This window comes from Xiphias gladius, chromosome 8, assembly GCF_016859285.1.
Source record: "Xiphias gladius isolate SHS-SW01 ecotype Sanya breed wild chromosome 8, ASM1685928v1, whole genome shotgun sequence".
NCBI classification, from domain to species: domain Eukaryota; kingdom Metazoa; phylum Chordata; class Actinopteri; order Istiophoriformes; family Xiphiidae; genus Xiphias; species Xiphias gladius.
The window spans coordinates 8,916,547-8,936,263 of NC_053407.1; the positions used below are offsets into that span (position 1 = coordinate 8,916,547).

General features: G+C 39.3%; 1 protein-coding gene across 14 annotated transcripts in view; it reads left to right on the forward strand.

Moving 5' to 3' along the window:
* Positions 1-19,717, forward strand: part of cdh13 (cadherin 13, H-cadherin (heart)) — a 333,542-nt gene that overhangs the window by 296,454 nt on the left and 17,371 nt on the right. For all 14 annotated transcript variants that reach the window (XM_040134174.1, XM_040134183.1, XM_040134177.1 and 11 more), the window contains 2 exons: positions 12,272-12,505; positions 15,012-15,230. In XM_040134174.1, coding sequence (XP_039990108.1) covers positions 12,272-12,505; positions 15,012-15,230 — 453 coding nt within the window. The remainder of the gene's footprint in view (positions 1-12,271; positions 12,506-15,011; positions 15,231-19,717) is intronic.

Genomic DNA, 19,717 nt, shown 5'->3' on the forward strand with positions numbered 1-19,717 from the left:
TCCAATCACTTGCTATAATAGCCAGCAACTGATAACCCAAACTCTATTCTGAAAGTAATTTGCCAGACTAGCAGCGATGCACCTGTCCCCAGCATCACTTCTCTCCCCAAAGTCATCTCTCCTAATGACTGGTGCCTATTGTAATTGGCTCTGGATGGTTTCATTTACAGTTCTGATCAGCCAATCAGATTAGCAGGGTGGCATGTGATAGTGTATGCCAAAGCCCTGAGGAGACTGATGAGTGATGTGACAGAATGAAGTGGGTGATGTGTAGAGTTGGGACTTCTTCAGTGGCAAGATGGAGAGTGAGAAACTGGAAAATACAAGCCAGATAGGATACCATATCCTTCAGCCTTACGGTGAGTGCACAGAAGTAGCTACTCTTCCTATGAAATAGACTGAATGGTTAATATACACAGTAGGTGTATGTATACATGTATATATACATATGTGTGTGTGTGTGTGTGTGTGTGTGTGTGTGTGTGTGTGTGTGTGTGTGTGTGTGTGTGTGTGTGTGTGTGTGTGTGTGTGTTTGTACTGTAGGTAGATAGACAGATGATGTACTGATCAGTGTACACTGACCTAAGGAAAGCAGAGTGGCAAATATTAATCCTTCTAAATTTTTATTAATAAGTCAGGTCAAAATTGATATTTAAGTTAATATTAATTTTTGATTTAAATAAAGTTGTTTCTTTTAAATACAGACTTTTTTGTGTAATGTAGTCTGTCATTCTTAAATATTTGAGGTTTTAACCGAAAAAAGGAAGAAAACCCAATCTAAAAGATATTAAGAGATAAGATAACAAATTTTAACATACATCTTAAAAAGTTTAATCAATATTTGAGCAAGATTCACTCTGCAAAACACTGAAACTAAACAACATACGCTCCAGCATCTGTGATGTCAAGAAAACATGGATATTTAAAAAGGCTTCTTTGTTTTTTAGTATGAGTTTTTTATGCTTCTGTAGATTTTAGCATTTTAAAACAGACTATTTTTGAACCTGTTTCAAAAATATCTGTTAAAGAGGTACAGCACGCTTAAAAATTGTTTTTTGAAATATAAACTAAATGATATGACTGCACTGTGATGACACATCAGTGCTGGTGCTGATATTGACATTTCTTGCCAAAGCTGGAAAAATTAGCATTTCTTGGATGGAAAAAGGCTCAACCCTGCCATCCACTGTTTTAAATCATCCTGAACCTTGTAAGGCCAATGTTGACAAAAAGTAACCGATTGGGACGTCTTTACATCATGAAATTTCTAATTTAAAAAAGAATGTTAACGCCCTCTAATCAGAGGTGAGCAGCCCACCTCCCCCAGCATCCGTCCTTGAGTGGGAGTAGGTGAAACCGCGCTCATTTTCAAATTTATATTGATCGAGGCTCATCATTCATGGGAGTTTATGCTATTTTTTGTGAACCCTTTACTTAGTATTTTTCAGTGTTGGCACAATGGTTTGGACTTGTGCTTTTGACAGCCGTAGAAGCACCACCCAACTGCATTCCTCTCCTTCACACCTTCACACCCAGCGGTGGTTCCAGATGGCAGCAGGTCCCTAAATAGTACCATACTGCTATGTACATTTGCAATTGCCATTTTTCACATAAGTGCTATTCTAACTGCATGCTCAGCTCTGAGAGCTCCGGCTTCAGGCATTACTGGGGCTGGAGCCAATAGCACGAATTGATACGGCTCGGGACCACCATGGTCCTCCACTACACTAAAGGGAAAAGACCTCCACCTCAAAAGAGCCCTCTAGCATAGGTGCCTTACCATTCCGTGTCGCTCTCCACACAGACACAGTAAAGTGACAGGAAAAAGATTTAAATACATTTAGGTGGAATTTTCAGCATGGTAGACACTTCATATAATCATTTAATTTCCAAAATCACTTCGCTTCAAAACTCCTTTCCTCCTGCTCTCATCTCCTCCCTTTCTCATTTTGGATTTTGCCTTCATTTATCTTTTGTCATTCTCCTCTGTTACTTTGCTGTAGTCCACCTGTGAATTAGTCTTGCTGATGGTTTAGCTCCAGCATGATGTATTGTGACATTTTCCAGGGAGCCATTCCTCACATGCGAGCCCTTCTCCTGGCTTCCTCTAGTCCCTGCTTGTTGTTAATTCATTTCCTTCACCAGCTACCTTTATGAGGCTTAGGAATATAATCATAGTAATCACAATGCTGAATATTTCTAGCCAAGGGATTCATCCACTGGTTGTGTGTGACTAGTCATTTTTCAGCTTTGTACTTGGTGACAAACTCTACAAGTTGTTTCAAGTTTGAATTAACTGGTGGCCAGTACACTTGCCATACTTATTTCACAGTAAAATAAATTTATCAACTGTATGACTTTGCCGAAAATGGGACAGGCTGTACTTTTCCCCCCTTCAAATTTGTTGTGCTTCTTGCCCTTAACTCCTCAAATAAAAGTTCCCAGCTAAAACACATTTTCCCCCAAGAGGAGAGACCAAGCACAAACAGATCATGGATTTTATACCCACCATACCGTGCAGGGGCAGAAATTGGTACATTTCAAACGCTGCTAGTCACAATCCTTTCTTTCATTCCTTTTCTACAACAGTAGGAAGAGAAAGTCAAACAACAGAAAGAAATTATAAGGTGATAACAACAGAAAGTGACAGAAAGAAAGCATTAGCCTAAAACCAAAGTGATGGGAACAAAAGAGTGTTTGGGGTGGCAGATAGAGAGATAGCAGGGATAGAGTGAAAGAAAACTCGGTTTTTAGCCTGTAGCTGTAGATTAGTCCTGACGGCCTACGGAGTCAATCAGTCTGCTTGCTCCTCTCATCTCTGGGCAGACAGGAGAATAACAGGGCTGTGTAACTGCTAGCTAGGGGCAGGTGGAGGTGTCAGGAGTAGTGTTGGACGATGGTAATGGAGCAGTAGGGCGAAGCCTAAAGGAGGTTGGAGGTGATGAATCAGCCCTACAGAATTTCCACGACTTACTTGAAAATACTTTAATAGTGGTCAAATATTACGATAGCACAGATGTATGTAATATATCATGTGTTCATATAATTTATTAGAAATTAGAAGCAGTTTTACCCATTACTATGCTGAGTTAGATAATATTGCATAGAATAATTTCCTATAGGTAATGTTTCTAATTTGTTTTAATTCTGTGTGTGTGTGTGTGTGTGTGTGTGTGTGTGTGTGTGTGTGTGTGTGTGTGTGTGTGTGTGTGTGTGTGTGTGTGTGTGTGTGTGTGTGTGTGTGTGTGTGTGTGTGTGTGTTTCTGTTACCTAGCAGACATATTGCTATTCAAAGATTTAATTTAAAGTGTCCTGTGATTCTGTGACAGCTTTTTTCTGTTCTTCTACATATTTGTGACTTATATATATGTGATAGATGAAATGTTTGACAAAATCTTTTTTTTTCGGTGTATCATGACAGCATTAAATATCAAATACCTGTCTCCAGCTAAAACACTCGATACAATTATGTCTTATGATATGTGTTCATCACCATCTAAAACATTTAGCCTATTGTTTGAAATAGCATGACATTATTACTTTGAGGAATTATATTTTACATCTTCACTTGAGCACAGTTCAGTCAGCTAGCTTGAATGGGCATTGTCATTCCCCACATGTACGAGCTAAGCTCAAAACAGAAACTTAAAATTAGAGCCTTCAGGTGGCTGCAGGGTGTAGGTGGGCCGTCCCAGCAGTGTTTTACAGACATTTTTTTGCAAATGAGTACTCCAGCATCAGTAGTGTACCAAAGCAAAAACATTGTACCTATGCATGCCATCTTAAATTGGTCACCTTATTGCGTTGGATATATACCGTATGTTTCAGTGAGTAGAGTTTGTCATGTGCAATTGTAACAACGCTACAGGAGCTATCTGCCTGAACTGGCTCCCAGGCTTTGCTCCTTTTAATACTAAAGAGGGACTTTGATGAAGACAATTAAACCTAATCTCACTCGTTAATTAGTGTAATTTCTGCTCTGAAACCAATTTATCTGGATCAATCCCCACTTGTGTAAAGTCAATTTTAGTTTTGGACTGTACATTTTTCAGTGAAAATTATACATCATTAATTATCTCATTTGTACAAAAAAACACTTAACTTGAACAGAAGTTGCTTAGCTTGTGCAGGTTTGAAAACTTTCTGGCTTCATTGCTGCAACCTAATTAAACCCTAAATAAAGCAGAGCAGCCTGGGAAGAAAGAAACAGGGCTGCTGAGAAAAATTGAGCAGGGATTTCCATCTACATTTATGTAATTTTAACCTGTTAGCAAGATGCAAAATGTCACAGCCTCAAAGGTGATTGGATAACTTTGAATTTGAAAAAACCTAATTTACTTACGGGTACTCTGGGATTCAGTTTTACAACACATTGCAAAGCCCAGGGTCAACCGTTGCTGAGGGGAGATGGACTTTAATAAAGACAAGGAAGCATGGATTGTGCAGAAAGATGTCTCTTCTAATAAATATGCAAAGTATGGGTATAGCACTGCAAATTTTAAGCCGTGCTAATGGATGCCAGTGTCAGTCTGTTGATCTGTCAGTATCTCAACATCTATTGTACGGATTGCCATGAAATTTTGTACCCGTTTTGGTCCCGTGAGGATGAATCCTACTGACCTTGGTGATCCTCTGACTTTTTCTCTAGAGCCATCATGAGGTTGACATTTTTGTATTTTAGTGAAATGTCTCTATGAATTGTGTCAACTTTGATAATCCTCAAACTATCCATTTATCATTTCATCAGGTCAAAATTTTAATTTGTCCATTTTTTTGGTTTATGACCAAATACTGGCAAAACTGATGGTGGGAAATAATGGTAAATGTTTTGCCAGTGACTCACTCCTACAAGTCTGTAATAGCTGAAAGGATCAAATTAGATAAACAAATCCTCGATGTGTGAAAAGAATGATAGTGTGGTACCAAACTGCCATAACCACTACTTATTTGCTGTGGCTGTTGCTTAATTACCATATACCCACCAAGATGGTCATTAAGACTGAAGATTTGCATTCGGAACATAGCAATTGCTAAAACCACAAAATAATTGAGTCCCATATTTCCTTAAATAGTGATCAGGGCCTTTATTTACCTCAACTGCAGAAGGTAATAGACCTTTATTTGAAGCAGGCTTTTATTAGAGGAAAGCCTTTATTTCTAATTCGATCTGTTTGATAAGTATGATTGGTTTCAGTACGAAACCTCGTTTTGATCTGCTCCCGTTTGCCCTGTTATAGTTACTGTATTACACTGTTATTACAAACTCGAAACCTCCTGTAACCGCTTCAAATTAAACACCCTCTAGCATTTTAGTGGACAGAAACCCTTCTTTTCTTAACAGGGCTATTGTGAAACATTTGCAGGCATACCATATGCAAAAACAGCCAGATGGGATTAAAGGACGAAAAAGCAAAGTGGATCAGAATGAACAACAAAGTGTTGTAAATAGCATGATTATGAAGCAGTAGAAATGTACATTATGTTTAACTGGCATGACACGACAGGTTTCAGGGGTTTATCCACCCTTGTTTTTTCCTCAGCCTGTATTTGGGGGCTTGCCTTTATTACTTCCTTGTCGACCGTGCCCCCGGCCATTATCAGAGACCCGGCTTTTAATTAACTGCAGGTTGTTGGTTTTTTATTTTTTAGGTAAAATACCTTAAGTCACTCTAAACACAATTCTAATCTGAGTTACTAGAGGAGGAGAGTGATGACTTAAATGATACACAAACACAACACTGCAGGATAACACACCTGTTCCTGAGAGGCAGTGAGCATAGAGTTTTGTCCTCATTTTAACGTTGTTTTATATTGAAGTTGCAAATCTGTGCCCTGTGCTCTTTGGGCTCCGAATTTTTCACCAACATCATTTTTGCAAGCAATGTAAATGGTGCAATGTGCCTCCGTTAATTAGAAATGTAGTCTCTGCTACCAAGGAAAACAGTCCAACAGCTTGATGTGGCGGTGGAAACATTTTTGACACGGAACAGCTCCAGCAAGACAATTAGAGGACAGTCTTTTACACTTAGAGGTTTCATCATCCTGAAAATTATCATCTGCTTTTGGCATCACAACAAATCCTGACATGTCCCTTCTTCCTTGATATCATCTACTTTTCTTTTTATGTTCTTTTTAGTGCCTAACATGAGATGCCCACAGATCCAAATATATAAATTGCTGTCTTCTTTAGGAACTTGCAGCCTGTTTAATCAGTACTTTTGTGACAAAGCGGTGTGAAGCAGAGGCCAGCAGACAAGCTCCATTGATGCCGAGGCAGGCTGATGATGACACAGGCATGATGCACCAGAGATAAAGAGGAGTAGGAAAAGAGGAGTGGAGAAATAGTGAATAGGTGTGGGGAGTATTCATTGAAGACAAACAGCTTCATTTAAAGCTGGCTAAGCAGAGAGACGGCCTCTCCCACTCTCAAATGGTTTGAAATGTGCATCTTTTCACTGACGGGGGATCTAATCCTCATCCTCACTCTCTCGGTCTCATGTTTCAAGTGATAATAGATTATCTAGGGTCTCACCTGAAGAGCTACTGTCTATGATTTGCTTTTGAACACATTTTCTGTCTGCTTTTGGTGAAATAACTCCTCCCCGCTCGTGATCTGATGCTGATATTGTCACAGCTGTACTTACACAGCTCTGCAGTATATGAGGGCTGTTTGGTGTTTTGTTTCATTCCTAGACTGCATACAGAAAAGCAGCCAAGTGCAAAGATAGCAGTCACTTCACGATTATTATACAGTAGAAATGCCAAACTTCCTAGCATTACATTTGATTTCTCCTTATCTCTCACTACCACAATCTACTGATGTTTTTACAGCTGGGAATGAAATTAAAGTTTTGAGCTTAGGAAACAAACATATCATGATGTTTATCATCTGCTAAACATTCTCAGCAGTTATAGAGATGATTTCTCTACGGACTATCATTACGGAATTTTAAGCTGAAAATGTCTTAGTTGCAGGTGAATATCAGACAGTCTGCATCTGCCATCCGTCATTCATTCCTCTTGTGTCCTCTGTTGCGACGGAGTGTTGCTAAACCCACCTGGAGTTTATTAAATCTGATGGCAGTACATTTACATACTGGCAGGCACTAGGCCCATGCTAGCTCCCTCCACTGGCCTCATCTGCCATTAACCCTCTCACCGAGCGTTTTCTCCATACAGACCATTATTAGGCATAGAGCCTCCTGGCCACACGGCATATCTAGAGGTGCAAACAATAACAACTTCCGTCCTATTCACTTTATGCACGTTGTATGCCCGTTTCTTTTCCCTCTGCCCTAATGCTAAACAACTTTGAATTTGAGATCTCTTGGTAATAAGTCCTTTATCATTATTTTTTTATTGTTTCTAATGATCTGGACTTTTTTATGATTACTGAGTAATGGCTCTCCCCAGGGGACACTGTTACCTGACTGAGGCTAGCCCCCCTGATTTTGGATATTTTTATATTCCCAGGCCCTCTGTAAGAGGGGGTGGTCTAGCTGTGTTTTATAAGTTATGTCTTATAAAACTCAGCTGTTACTTTTTGTTGTTTTCTTAATTACAGGCCCTCACGCCTTACCTTGCATCTGAATTTATAGGCACCCTGAATCAGTTAGTTTTATTTCTGAGTTTTCCTGTCTTTTATCCTTTGTCATACCTAAATATGACAGGGTGCTTATTCTTGATTATTTTAATATTCATGTACTGTATGTTGTCCTTCTAGTTAAGGATGCTATATCAGCTTACTTTTCTGAATTGATATCTAGAAATAACCAAAATCCTAAAGTTCTCTTTAAGGCAATTAATTCTGTTATTAGTGGCCCCTCCATCCATTTTCCTGAACCTAATGTTGAGGTGTCCAAAACATTTCTTGCTCATTTTGTAGATACGGGGGACAATATCACCCCCCAAATCCTTGCATTCTTTCCTTTCCCCATGTAAATTCTTCCTCTTTTACCCAGTTTCAACCCATTACAATTTCAGTGTTAGCGAGTACTGCCTCTCACACAACTCCTCCTCCTGCAGCCTATATATCAACCCCACTAAGCTACTCAAGGATGTATTTTCCACTTTTAGCCCTGTTATTTTACAAGTTTTTAACAATTCACTGGCCTCTGGTGCTTTTCCAGACTGTTTTATACATGTCATTATTCACCCATTGCTAAAGAAACCTAATTTGGACCCCCTTTTCTTAAGTAACTATAGACCAATCTCCAAACTGCCTTTTTTGTCAGTTTTCAGGTTTTGAAGAAAGTAATTTCATCTCAATTGATTTTTTTTATGAACAAAACTAGTGTATTTAACGGTTTCCAGTCTGGTTTCAGAGCACTTAAAGTACTAAGACGGCACTTGTTAAGGTTACTAATGACCTGTTGTTAACTGCAGACAGAGATGACTGCTCAATTTTAGTTCTTTTAGATGTAAGTGCCACCTTTGATACATAATGTCGATCATAATGTCCTGTTACATCACTTAGAGACTTGGGTAGGAATCAAAGGCAAGGCTCTTCGTTTACTACGTTCATACCTCTCCAGCAAAACATTTTCTATCACTCGGGGTAACTCTACTTTCTCACTCAGCTGAGATGTGGTGTCCCTCAAGGTTCTTTTCTTGCCCCCCTTTTGTTTTCTATATACATGCTGCCTCTTGGCCAGGTTATTTAAAGTCATGATGTACTTCACCATTTTTATGCCAGCAACATTCAGTTATAAATGCAGTTAAAATGAACAGATCCTAGCAGCCTCGCATGTCTCACAACCTGCCTCTCTGATATTAGATCCTGGATATCCCAAAATTTCCTTCAATTTAAGGATGATAAGTCTGAGGTAATTTATTTTGGTCCCCCTAATTCCATCAGCTCTGTTGGTGCTAATCTTGGCTTTCTGTCAAATAACATTAAGCAGGCTGCTAGGAATCTAGGTCTAATATTCAGTGCTAACCTCTGTTTTGACGATCACGTCAAAACTGTTGTTCAGTCTTGTTTCTTCCTGCTCAAGATTATCTCTCAAATTTGGTCAATTTTATCAATTCCTGATTTGCAAAAAGTTGCACATGCTTTTATCAGTTTTTTAGTTTAATTAGTGCAATTAACTTTACACGGGTATCAGCAAAGGCTCCCACCACCGTCTCCAGTTGGTACAAAACTCTGCTGCTCCACTCATTACCAGGAAAAAGAGGCATGATCACCCCTGTGGCTCCCTCCCTAAACTGGCTCCCTGTTAGATTTTGCATTTTTTAAATTTTATTGCTCACTTTTACGGTCTTAAATGGCCTCGCTCCTAAATACCTTTCTGATTTATTGACCCCGTATGTGCCCTATTGACGAATGGAGCCCTGCTGATTATTCCCGGATCAAAGTTTGTGGAAAACTGTGACCGAACTTTCACTATTAGAGCCCTCACACCTTTAGCTTCTTTCAAATCTCTTCTTAAAAATCTTTTATTTGAGAAAGCTTTTGGAAATGTCTGACATAGGTTTTTTTTTTCTTCTTCTTCTTCTTTTTTCTTCCTCTGTGCTCATGCACTAAATTTATTTTCCTTTTCTGGTTTTATTTCTTTTTCTAAATCACTTTGTAACATTGTTAAGAAAAGAACTATATATTATTATTACTAATAATATTACTGTTATCACTACTATTTTATTTTGGCACGGTGAGAGTATTTCAGCTTTGTAATTGATTAACTGGTGGAAATGCAGGGAGGAAGAGTGGCCTTCTGTGTATGTGTTGGTAGGTGTCTGTTTAGAAGTATATGAAGTTGGATTACTGCCATTATCCTGGAGAATAAGCGTCTACCCACACTTTTAAGGTTTCACTACACTTGACATACAGCATACTCATGCATCTACACAAATACAATATTTTATATTTTATATTTATTATATTTAATACTAAATATTTACCATTTGGATTCTTGCTTACATTGCCCTGCCAGAGGGATTTAGCAGCCTGGGCAACATTTTATGTTGCTTCTGTTTAAGAGTTTGTTTGTGAATTAAAACACTCGCATGGAGATGAGAAAGTTTCCATCTCAAGTATTTTCAGGTGTATTTGACATTTCTATTATTTAGCCTGGGGTATTCTTCAAGGTAAGCAGTTGTTGTACATGTACAGAGAGAAGACTTGCCGTACGTGGCTGCTGCAGCGCATGTTTAATCCCTTACAATATTATATAGGACATCTAAATGAAGGCATTATGCTAACCTTACACTTACACACAAAACGTGCTTTGGTATTTTTGAGTCAGTGTAAAGCAAACTGTCAAAAGATCACATGCATGGGACAGCAGTAAGAGCATTACTCAGTATCTCAAAAGTCTGTAGAGTGGTGTCTTTCTTTTCCTGATGTTTTCTTTTTTTTCTACTAACCTTCACAGAACCAAAAACACAAAAAGCAAAATTGAAAGGAATGGACTAAAACGTGTTTTATCTGCTCTAACGTAACTATCAAGCATTAGCATTACCAGCTAACTAGTGCTATCTACAGTAGTAAACCTGTGTTACTTCCATGGCATCATTAACTATGTTACTTTAGTTTGTGTGCTTACAGGTTACATTTAAAAATATCCCATTTTACGACTAGCACATTGACTGTATAATATTTTCCCAGCGCGAGGAAGTCAATCATGGAAGCTATCAGAGTGTATGCTAAAGTTAATAGCTCTGTCCTGCTTTTTAATCAGATTTGGAGAAGTTTACACACCAGAAATCCCAGCCAATGTTACACAAGATAAATTTGTCCAAACTGATTGGGTCTCAAAGTCTTTTCTTTTGTAACATTAAAAGTGAAAATATACTAAATGACGTTCTTAGGTATATTATTTAATATGCAAGCCAAGCATCCAAATAGGTTTATGTTATAATGAAATAACAATCTATTCTGTCATTTTTCTTTTATCACGAGCTAGCTCTAAACTGCAATACAAGAACAAAACATATTTATTTCCATGTCTTATAGCTACATGGATCATCAGGTAGTGAGGATGTCAATGTTTTGCTTGTGACATGCAGGTTTAGCCTCAGTCTTTCACAGTATCATATTTGTTGTAATCAAGTGCATATTCAAGACCCATTTTACAAGATTCTTGTTTGTAAAAAAGAAAAGTCAGCAAGAACATTAAAAAATCAGCCAGACACAGCTATTTCTGCTAACATATGTAGCTACTGTTGGCTTAATTAGCTAGCTAGCTACAGCTGGTTCAATCTAACAATTCTAGATTGTCAATTCAGCCAGCAAAAACAACAGCCACTGCCTTTAGAAATTCATTCGTTTATCTCTTTCTGTTTGACAAATTAATAAGAATTTTAGTGGTAAATCTGCTACCATTGTCACTGTAATCTGCATAGATGCAGTTATAGATTGTAAAGGTTTATTTTAGTCATATCTGTAAAATTCCGTTTTGTAAATGATGAGACCAAATCTGCCTATTATGAAAGTCTTGTGTCATATTTTAATTTTAAAACTTGTTTGCCATTTTGCCTCAGCTTCCTCTAACAGCACCATAAATCGCATTCCTCCATCAGTTGACATTTATTGCATACACTGAATATCTTGACTATCGCCCCCCCCCCACACACACACACTTTTTTTTTTTTTTTTTTTCTTTGAAAAGGTGTAGGAGAACCATTTTCCAATTACAGATCTTGTCTTTAGGTGTTAATTGCTGACTAACCTCTGGAGCTGTTGTGGATGCCGTGTGGGTTTTTAATAACGTCTAATCGCGGTGATACAGAAAGCAGTAATAGAAAAGAGCCAAGCTGCTTTTTAACCCTGCATCCTTCAATAACATGTAATCTCATACAAACACAGAACCCAGCCCTGTGCCAATTCAAAATGCTCTTTTGCAAAACATGAGCCACCATGATTCATGTTCTTCCGACATCGAAATGACAGACAAAACAAAACACGGTTTTGTTTTGGTTGGATTAGGTCAAATTAGTAGAAAAGAGCAGGATGGACCTTATTAAGTTTATTAGCATTCGCCTTGTTAAGTGCATCAGGTCTTAGATTTCACCTGGGAGCACTTCAACATTGTGGAATGAAAACATTTAAAGGGGAATTGACTTTAGAATAATCATGAGTACTCCATGTTTTACTGCCGCCACATTGTATTATTGGTCTTTGCGCATCATTATTATGACTCACATTCTCCACACAATGATGAGCATCCAGGCCTACAGTAGAGCACTACATTTTGCAGAATGAATCAATAAAGACTCTTACCTTTTCCATATTGTAATATGTGTATAATTTCTGTGTTTTGTGTGTTTCCAGGCAACCCTCCAGCCACAGGTACTGGTACATTGCTCATCCACCTGGAAGACTACAATGACAATGCCCCCTATGTTGTCCCATCGGTAGCGCGAGTATGTGAAGATGCCCATGATATGAATGTGGCCATAGTTGGGGGACGGGACAAGGACCTCCCACCCAACAGCGCACCCTTTAAGATAGAACTGGGAAAACAGCCCGGTCTAGACAAAACATGGAAAGTTACCAGGGTCAACTGTGAGTATTTTATCTTTAAAAGAGATTTGTATGATCTTGAATTGAACTGTTTCGTCTATTGAATAACATCAGGACTTTCAGACAATAAATCTTTCATACAAGAGGCAGAAATGCCCATTTGTACACCAACAATAACCTTAAGAGACCACACCACAAAACAGGTTTTATAGTACCGCGTGCAAGTCAGTTTTTCTTTCTACTAATTTTTTTTCACTGAGAGCTTTTAGCTTGTTCTCACACTTGCCAAAAATCACCCTGGGGAATGCAGGAATATAAATAAATGACGATAAAGAAGGTTTGAGAAGGATGAGAGATAGCTGCCAAAGCTCAAAAGTAAATTTTCATGCAAGAATATTTAAGGTTCATTTCACCCGAACAGGTTTATTCCATGTCACACTGTATTAATATGAGTCCATGCTGGATACAGAACAGAGAAGTCTTAAATGCAGATGCTAATGTGGATCAAATGATAAGGATGAAGAGTAAAATTATACAAGGAGGGAAGGGGGGAGGAGGATAGACAGACAACCAAGACATTGATTCAGGGTTGCATGACCAACAGCCCTGTCTGTGTGTGTTTGAGTGACAGAGCAGAGCTAAAACCTGCCCAGAGGTATTAGTTGTGACTGACAGTGGGAGAGGGAGGTACAGACACTCCTCAATCACCACCACTGGAAGAGACAGATATAGGGTCAGCAGAGAAAGTGCCCGCTCCCACTGAGATGTTCTGCCAACTTTGCTCGTCTCGGCTGTGTGCACATGAGTGTGTGTAGAATCAGGAGAGCTGGGGGTTATACCTTAACAGTATATCTCTTGATAATAATAACAGTTTTTTTGTGGATCTGTATGTAACAACTGGCCTCTCACAATTTTTAATTGGTTCATTGCAGATACAATTAAAAGCACACTGTTCAATTTCCGTGTGTGCTTTTATCGGACAAATCTCACTTTCAGTCACAGGCTTATTCATAGGCATTCACAAGTGCCATCAAATTTTGACTCTAGACTTCAATCACTCCAAGTCTGTCTTCAGAATTCAGAAGTTGGTTTTAACATACAGATGTGTTACAAATCAAAGTAAAAAGCTTAATATATAAGTGGAGAAACATTATAAATGATGATGCGTCTATAAATGGGAGTCAATGAATGGCTTGAAAAATATGAAAAGTTAAGAACAAACAAGTGCCATAGTAGTCAAATTCATCCAAAATTGACCCAGAATCCGAAAGTGAGTCCATTTACGGATTGTTATGAGTTTACTAAAAATGTTTTAAATTGTAAACTTCCACTCATCATTAGCAGCAATGTAAAAGAATTTTACGCTCAGTGATTTGATGTGTTTTACCCAAATTCACCATTGGAGTAGTGTTCAAAGGTTCTGGTTTTATGTATACAGGCATATACCTGTGATTCTTTATCAAAGAACCAGATGTTTTGTAATCTCATCTTTCGTACTGGACATTCATTTGGGAGAGCTACATGTCCACCCAGCATTGCAAGTATCCCAACTACTAGTCCTCCAACATCATCTATGAAAAAAATGACCGAGACTTTTACTTCCGGAACCCTGAACGAAATAATGCCTCCCACTTTGCAACTCTATGGCCCTCAAAGTCAACAGATCTCAACCTAGATAAACATCTATGGGAGATTTGGGAGTGTTAAGAACCATCCACCACCATTATTAAAACACCAAATGAGGGAATAGCCCCTGGAAGAATGGTGTAATCTCTCAGGTAGAGTTCCTGAGACTTGGAATCTATGTCAATGAGCCCTGAAGCTGTTCTGAAGATTTGTGTTGGAGTAAGACCTTACTACACACTTTGCTATATGTTTCTTTAATTTTTCACCCATCTCTCTGTGTTTTCATATTAAATTTCAAAATGCACATGGCTGTGATAGTGGTAAACATCCACCACTAATGACCGATCAAGACATACAGTTTGTTGAGGTTTTTTGATATGTCACATGCTCATCAGGGTTTGAATGAACTCTGGGGAAACTCTGCAGCTCACACTGCATTCCTACATTTTCAAAGCCCACTGATGAGCCAGTGATTGATGTGGGTTGATTTGTTTAAGTGTTTACTGTTGCTTACAGTTGCCTTGTTCTGAGCGAACAGTTGGACAATGTAAATTTTGCAATTGAATACAAAACTGAAAGTCACCTAACAGCTAACATCTAACATATTGTGGCACATTAAACCATGAAGTGAACTGGCTCCAGTATTTTCTCGTGTCTCTTAAGGAATTTTAAAATGTGATGCAACAAAATGTAACAGTCTTATGCAACTTAAGGGGTGGCAATTCTTGTCACTTCAGTTGTCAGGAATGGCTTTGCACCCCGTTAGTTGAGGCATTTAAGTTTTGTGTTATAATTCACATTTAGTTTTGCTTAAGAAAATGGCAGCTGTTAATGTGGAATATGTGGACAGTACATGCAGGACGGGGGATGACTTCCTATACACTTCATTAAACCTCCCTTTTCCTCTATGTCTCTCCCATAGCCACACACTCCCAAATCATGCTCTTGCACAGTCTGAAGAAAGCCAACTACCAGCTTCCGTTGCTCATCACCGACTCGGGGGTTCCCCCTTTGTCCAACAACACAGAGGTCAAAGTTCAGGTGTGCGTCTGTAAGAAGAACAGGATGCACTGCAGCTCTGCCCACTCCCACCGCGCCAGCCTTCTCGTGCTGCTCGCGGCACTCCTGCTCGCCCTACTCTGTAAGTACTATCACAATCACAACACACAACAGAGAACTTGAGGTGATGTTTTATTTGCTGTTTTCCTTGTTAAAATGTGGATTAATAGTGAAATAATATAATATGTTGCTTCCTGTTTATCATTTTTGAGAAATCAATAAAGACAAAATCTGAAATTGTACTGAATTTTCGGATAATTTTATTTTAAAGGGAAGCAATTTATTTTACTCAGTGAATAATAAATAGTCCAACCGGTGTAAAAGTGTCTTTGTGTGTGTGCATGCATGTCTACTGATACACTGTTTGCATACCTTGCATTCATGCATATGGCATGTGGCATTTTTGCATTCATTTTGCAAAAGTGTGTCTTTTGCATTTCACGTGTCTATATGTTACCACCGCCATGCCTACAGCACTCCCCAGAAGGTCAAACTGGAATTTACTCTGAATATCTCATTTAAGCAATTAGCAATAGCATGAATAATTCATCATCATCATCCATTCACAACACAAACGTAATGGAGGATGTCCAACAGCTAGTTTGGTGGGAAGAAAAAATCATTTGCAACTTTAAGGCCCCCATATCCTGTTCAGCTATCTGGGCTTGTTCTTGGTAATTTATAGTTGGGCTCGCTGTACTCGAGAGGCACGGTACAGTGGGAGGGATGGGGTGAGAGTGAAAGAAGAGGAGAAGAAGAAGAGGGGGAGGGTAGTGCTAGGAAGGGAAAAAGGGAGAGGGAAGGGAAGGGAAAGGAAAGGAACAGACAAGAAAAGAAAAAGTACAATATGAATTTAGGCCTAAAAGATGGTGTAATTGTAATTATTCCATCCTTTTTTCTACTAATTTATGTTTTACTGTGAAATGTTTCACTGATCATCAGAAAAATCACAGTCATGTCTCCTTGCTCTTTCCAGCTCTCTTTCCGATCTTTTCTTTGTCTTGTTCTGTTGATCATAAAATCTCTTTTCTCCTTTTCTCACATGTTCTGTTGAATACTCCTGCTTGCATATTTTGACCGATTCCTGTCTCTCATCCCTCAGCTCTCTTTGCCACTGTTTTTCTTTTCCTCCACAACTTCTGTTGCTCTTTTGCTTTCTTTCTATTTAGCAATGAGCCACAATCTCCCGATAATCTTTTGCTTACAGGAAGAATCTCTGTGTCTCATCTTCTCATTTTCTCTAGGTATCTGTGAATCACAGCATCTAGCATGACCCATTGATCTTCCTCTGGGTATGGATCAATCTGTCTATTGATCCATATCTTTTCTCCAAGCGCTCATTCATAGCAGTCGACTGTGGTGTGTATGGGAAGGCTTTATTTGAAGTTGCGCCTTGAGGAACTCATCATCATTTAAAGTCTTTACAACAGTCACCTGCAACTTCTGGTAAAACTCATGATTCACAGGACACAAAGTATTAAATTAAACTGACAATGCATAGCAGGCAGCAGCATAAGAACACCGCACTCGAGTGCTGATAGACCATTAGTCGCAGTTTCACTGCAACACACTAATCATGAGCGTAAGCTGATGCTGTGTCAGCGTTCGCAGTCAAGCAGCCACCTCTCGGAAAGTTTTATGGCAGCGAGCCTGAGAGTATTCCAGCTGGAACAGTCAGTTAGATTTTCACACTCTCCTTTTTAGAAATATTTTTTTATCTGTGGTTGCCATGGTAGAAGCCAAAGTGTCTGAACTAGAAAGCATGATAATTGGTTGACATGCCAACATGACATTAGGAGAGTTTTCTCCGCAAATGTCCTTTTACTCTGAACGACAGTAGCATTCATTACTCTACCGTAAATAGCGCAGTGATAGACAGTGGCATTCATTAACCAAATAGCTGCTCCAGATGACAGATTCTTGGGTTTCCTGGTCCTATGCCTGTATACATGTCCATTCATTTGGACTGAAGCATGTTTGCGTAGTTAGAAAAGACCTAACAGTGAGTGGTGTTGCCCTGGAGCTAGAGGTTGGAGATTACAGAAAAAGAGGAAACAAGGACAGTCTGTGTCTGTGTGTGTGTGTGTGTGTGTGTGTGTGTGTGTGTGCGTGCGTGCGTGCGTGCGTGCGTGCGTGCGTGCGTGCGTGCGTGCGTGCGTGCGTGCGTGTCTTGGAAATCTCAGACTTTATTACAGTTGAGCAGCAGATGTTCCATCAGTTCAGATGTAGAACATCTCTACACACACCTGAGCGCCCAGAGAGATGACTCCTGCTCGAGCTCATCACAGAGACCTGTGCTTGGGGACTGGTAGAGGGGACTGATCACTGCAGTGTATAGTCAGAAAGTCTGACAGAGAAGCAGAGAGGATCCTGTTTCAATTCCCTTATCTCCAAGTTGAACTCTGACCCTGCAGGAGAGAGATGAGGGGAAGAAAAATGGAAAGAGCCAGAGGGGAAGGATGGAAAAGGAGACGAGAATAAAGGTGTGGAGATTAAACTCTTCTGTTTTGTTCTGTTTTTGCCCACCGGGCTGCAGGCGTACAGTGGGCCATGCAACAGTATAATTTTCTTAATTTCTCTGGCTCCCTGCATCTGTATCTCTCTTCCCTCTTCCACCTCCTATTTTAGCTGCCTTTCTCCCCTAGTCCCCAACTCTGTCTCCTAGAAAATACAAGTAATGCTGAAGAGATTACGTTTTCATTCAACATAATTAAGTAAACATTCATTTTAAACCTATTTACCTATTTTAGAACCTATTTATCTACTCCTGGAAACTCTATGCAGTTGACATTTTCAATATTTAACCAAAAGCTTCTCTAACCTTAACCAAGCTTTCTAGTGTTGCCAATAATGGTTCCTAAAGTGGGTACTGCATATGGCTTTTTATGGATAGGAGGAGCAACCTGTCGCATACTGGAAGGCCTCATCTGAATGGAAAAGCTGTCACATGTGGCAGTGGTGCCAAGTAAGCTCAAACCCTGAAACAAATCGCTAAGAAGGGTTTTAAAAATCATGGTTTTAAAAAGTTTGGGAAGCACTGATCTGAACAACATGAAGGACTCTGTATGTGAACCCCTGTCTCCAGCGTCAAAGTCCATGTGATTTATGTGCCGAATAAGGATGTCACACACAAATTGCCGGTGAATTTAATCCAGGGAGTAATTACATTTCCTTTGCAAAGCAATAATTTGCCCAAGCCAAATTAATTGTTATATAGTATGCATATATTTTATATAAGACAGGGTTGGTGTTTGTTTTCAGTGTCTGAATTTAACATAACTGCACGGAGTTCTTTGCATCCTCTGTGTAATCACTTAACTCTCTAGAAGACACATAATCTACAATCCCTGCAGCAGTCAGTGTTTTGTGCGTGGGGGTGCTTGGGTTTGGACTGTGGGTAATATATTTTGTCTATTTCTGAGTGAGGCTCGAGACGAGAGAGAAAATGACTATAAACAGAAAAGGCTTTCTTAAAAGGTACTTCAGTCCCATATTCCACCTGAAAAATCATATTTTCCTTAAAACAACTGAAGTGATCACATTTGTATATTTTCTATTAAAGTAAACTCGTGAATCTCTGTAAAATGATACTTGAATCAAGAGAACTGAAAAACCAATTTGATTTTTTTTGAAGAGAAAGAAAACTGGATCATCTCTCCCCCACTGACAGATTTTCTCTTTTTGCATGCATCTACTGCAAGCCAAAAGAATTGAAATGATATGTGGGTTGTGAAGCCTGCTTCTTAATATGGTGAGAAACTGTTCTGTTGCTGTCACCAGCCTCAGCTGGATTGCAACTTTCCATCTATTCTCCTAAACCTCCGCACCTTTTTCCACTGACTCCTTCAGCATCATTCTTCTTAGCCCCACTCCTAGCCCCACTGCCACATCTTCACTGGCTTTCTGTCCCTAGCTCTCAGCCACTAACACTCCACTTTTCAGACCCCTTAAATAATGTATGTAACCCTGCAGGACAGAGAGGGAGAGCAAGCGTGTGCCTGCGTGTGCAGAGGGTATATAGAGTATATGTTCATATACTGTGTCTTGTAATGCTTACGACACCTGTAGTTGCTGTTGCAGGATTGGCAGCTAAATCCCAGGTCTTTACAGGGGCCTACTTTCACTCCACTCCATTGTAAGCCTTTTTTTTGTGTGCCATAGACTCTCACACACATCCACCACATACACAGATTACCATAAAGTAGGGAACAATTATGGTATTATCCTACAGTCCTGTAGAGGGAAATGCACTCAAAGATAAAAAGACAAACACATACAATTAACACTCAGATCTCAGGTGTTAAAGGTCTCGTAGTGTTGAAGGTAAAAGCATTGTTCGCCTGAGATAAAATTTCCTAATCAGGCAAACTAAGTGCAGTCAATAAGTGCTCCCGTAGGCTGCAGATGCAAACAAAAAAAAGGACAACTACTCATAATAAGGATTCCTAATTTTAGGAGTAATTACAAGGAGGAATGTTCCAATTTAGCAGCTAATACAGCTCACAGGTGGCAAGCCAGCACAGATGACCACACTGCCCCCTACCAGTGCACCTGTGAACTGACGTGCTC